General features: G+C 45.2%; 1 protein-coding gene across 1 annotated transcript; it reads right to left on the reverse strand.

Moving 5' to 3' along the window:
- Positions 1-61: 61 nt before the first annotated feature.
- On the reverse strand, positions 62-783 carry LOC101293577. The gene has a single exon (XM_004296823.1). It carries the CDS (start codon positions 755-757, stop codon positions 152-154), a length of 606 nt encoding a protein of 201 aa, XP_004296871.1. The 5' UTR covers positions 758-783; the 3' UTR covers positions 62-151.
- Positions 784-2,305: the final 1,522 nt, after the last annotated feature.

The following is a 2,305-nucleotide window of genomic DNA, read 5'->3' on the forward strand; positions in this document are numbered from 1 at the left end:
GTATATATATATATATATATATATATATATATACAACATATATACAAATTGAGCATCAAATGAATCTGAATACCCAAGACAAACACATAAATTAAACCCAAATTCTGATCCAATTTATACATTTGAGCATTGAGAGCGAAACGGTACCGAATCAGCAGACCGAAGCCAATCTCATAGGCACCTTCTCTCTCTCCTCATCGCCTAACCCATCCGCCACGATTCGAACCATCCTCTTGAAAGCAAAGTGCACGCAATTCGAGAGCGCAATCCACCCCATCACCTCGTAGAAGAAATCGATCGCCGGATCGGACCTCGACGACGACGAGTCATCCCAACTATTCCCTCCGAACCTATCGAAATTCCAACCCCCGCCGCCGCCGCCTCCACCGCCGCCCCATCCTCCGTTGAAAAACGGACCGTCGCCGCCGAAGAACCCGCCGTCCTCCTCGCCGCCGTCGTTGGGGTCATCGCCGCTCGAGGATCGCCGCCTGGTGCGCCGCTTCTTGCGGATGAGGGTGCGGGTGGCGGTTCTGTAGGAGTTGGAGCGCACGCGCGGCGGAGCGACGGTGTCGACGGGGAAGATGAAGGCGGAGATCTGGAGGGACGGCGGGGAATCGTCGGGATGGGAATCGGCGGCGACGGATATTTGGTTGGTGGAGGTGAGGTGGTGGTTGCGAAGTGGGAGATTTGAGAAGCCTAGACCTTGGGCGGTGGTGTTGGCTACTGAAACGGCGTCGTAGAGGAGGGTGATGTCCATGGTTTGGGAATTCGAATCGAATTGGTTCGAAGTGGTTGGGAATTTTGAAGGAGGAGGGGTGTGAATTTTTGGTTATGAGGTTGGGGATTGTTTTTTATTTTTTTTGCCGGGAAAAGAAGGAGGGCCAAAAGGGACAGAAAGAAGGATACAATTGGAAATAGTCAACTCGAGGAATACTAGAGAGAATTGGAGACAGCTGCGTAAGAACCACGTGTTAGATGGTTGGCCGGTGGCTACTGTACAATATTGACATGTAGGACTACCACGTATTATTTACGGATAAGTTGGCAATGGTAAACATAGGGTGGAAACGTCCTACGTTTTATTTTTTATCTTTAACGTTTAAATTCTGTTCTTAAAATTTTAAGAAAATCTGATTTTTTATTTTATTTCTTTTATTTTCCTTAATATGATAAAAATATTTCATCAATATATTTGATGCATACCTATATTCTTCTCAAACCATATCTTATATATGTTCTCCTCGATCTATTTCTTGAGTTCATTTTTTACGATTAGGTATATATATATACAGAAATTCTCAGGTGCGGATTTTCATTTTTGCACCACTTTCCGATCGAATTTTCTCAAACTTCCTTCTAGACATATCTAGATCATCTTGTGTAGATCATCTCTGCAAAATTTCAGCCAATTTGGTGATCGTTAAGGCCCTCAAAATCGAAAAACAAATCTGACGGACTGAATTCTGTCCGGTTCAGGTATATAACAGAAAAACGCAAATTTGAAGGCTTTAACGATCAGCAAATTGGCTGAAATTTTGCAGAGATGATCTACACAAGATGATCTAGATATGTCTAGAAGGAAGTTTGAGGAAATTCGATCGGGAAGTGGTGCAAAAAATGGAAATCCGCACCAAAAACTTTGGTGCGGACGTCCACAGTCAAGAAGGGTTGTATATATATATATATATGAAAGACTACATTTGAAGTCATAAATAAAATGAAAATAAGAACGAAAAATCCCACCACACTGTATATGTCACATCCCGACCCTTATATTTTTACCTTATTTACTAGCGTGATGATAATAAGAATTTTACCGTCTTGATCATGAGTAAATAGTTTAATTGGTCCCTAGAGGGGTTTCGGGGACGACTATGTGCGGAGGATTATTCGTATGAGGAAAATACGACGACGGTAAAAAAAATGGTAATTTTAGCTAGTAAAAGGTAATTTTTATTCGGGTATTATTTTTCGGGGTGTTTTTATTTTGGAAGTTTGGGTTTAAAAGGGGTGTTGGGTCGGCTGGGCCGAGCCCAACCCATTTCTTTCTTCTTTCTCTTCTCCCTCTCTCCCGATTCTCTCTCCTCCCACCCGATTTTCTTCTCACTACACCCAGCAGAATTCCGGCCGTCCTCCCGCCGCCGTCCGACCTCCGTTCGCCGCCGGACCGGTCCCGTTCGGTCGGTCTCCCTCCCAGCAACATTTCTAGACCGGTGACAGCCCCCCTAGCGCCGCCGTGAGTGAGCGGTGCCGCCCGAAAGAACCGACTGCCCCGAGCTTCCCTTCGCCGGAACTTCCTCCTCCG

This window comes from Fragaria vesca, linkage group LG4 (genome assembly GCF_000184155.1).
Source record: "Fragaria vesca subsp. vesca linkage group LG4, FraVesHawaii_1.0, whole genome shotgun sequence".
In the NCBI taxonomy this organism is placed as follows: domain Eukaryota; kingdom Viridiplantae; phylum Streptophyta; class Magnoliopsida; order Rosales; family Rosaceae; genus Fragaria; species Fragaria vesca.

Excerpts from the sequence above, each read along its gene's own strand:
- LOC101293577 (XM_004296823.1), bottom strand. The coding sequence starts at position 757 with ATGGACATCACCCTCCTCTACGACGCCGTTTCAGTAGCCAACACCACC.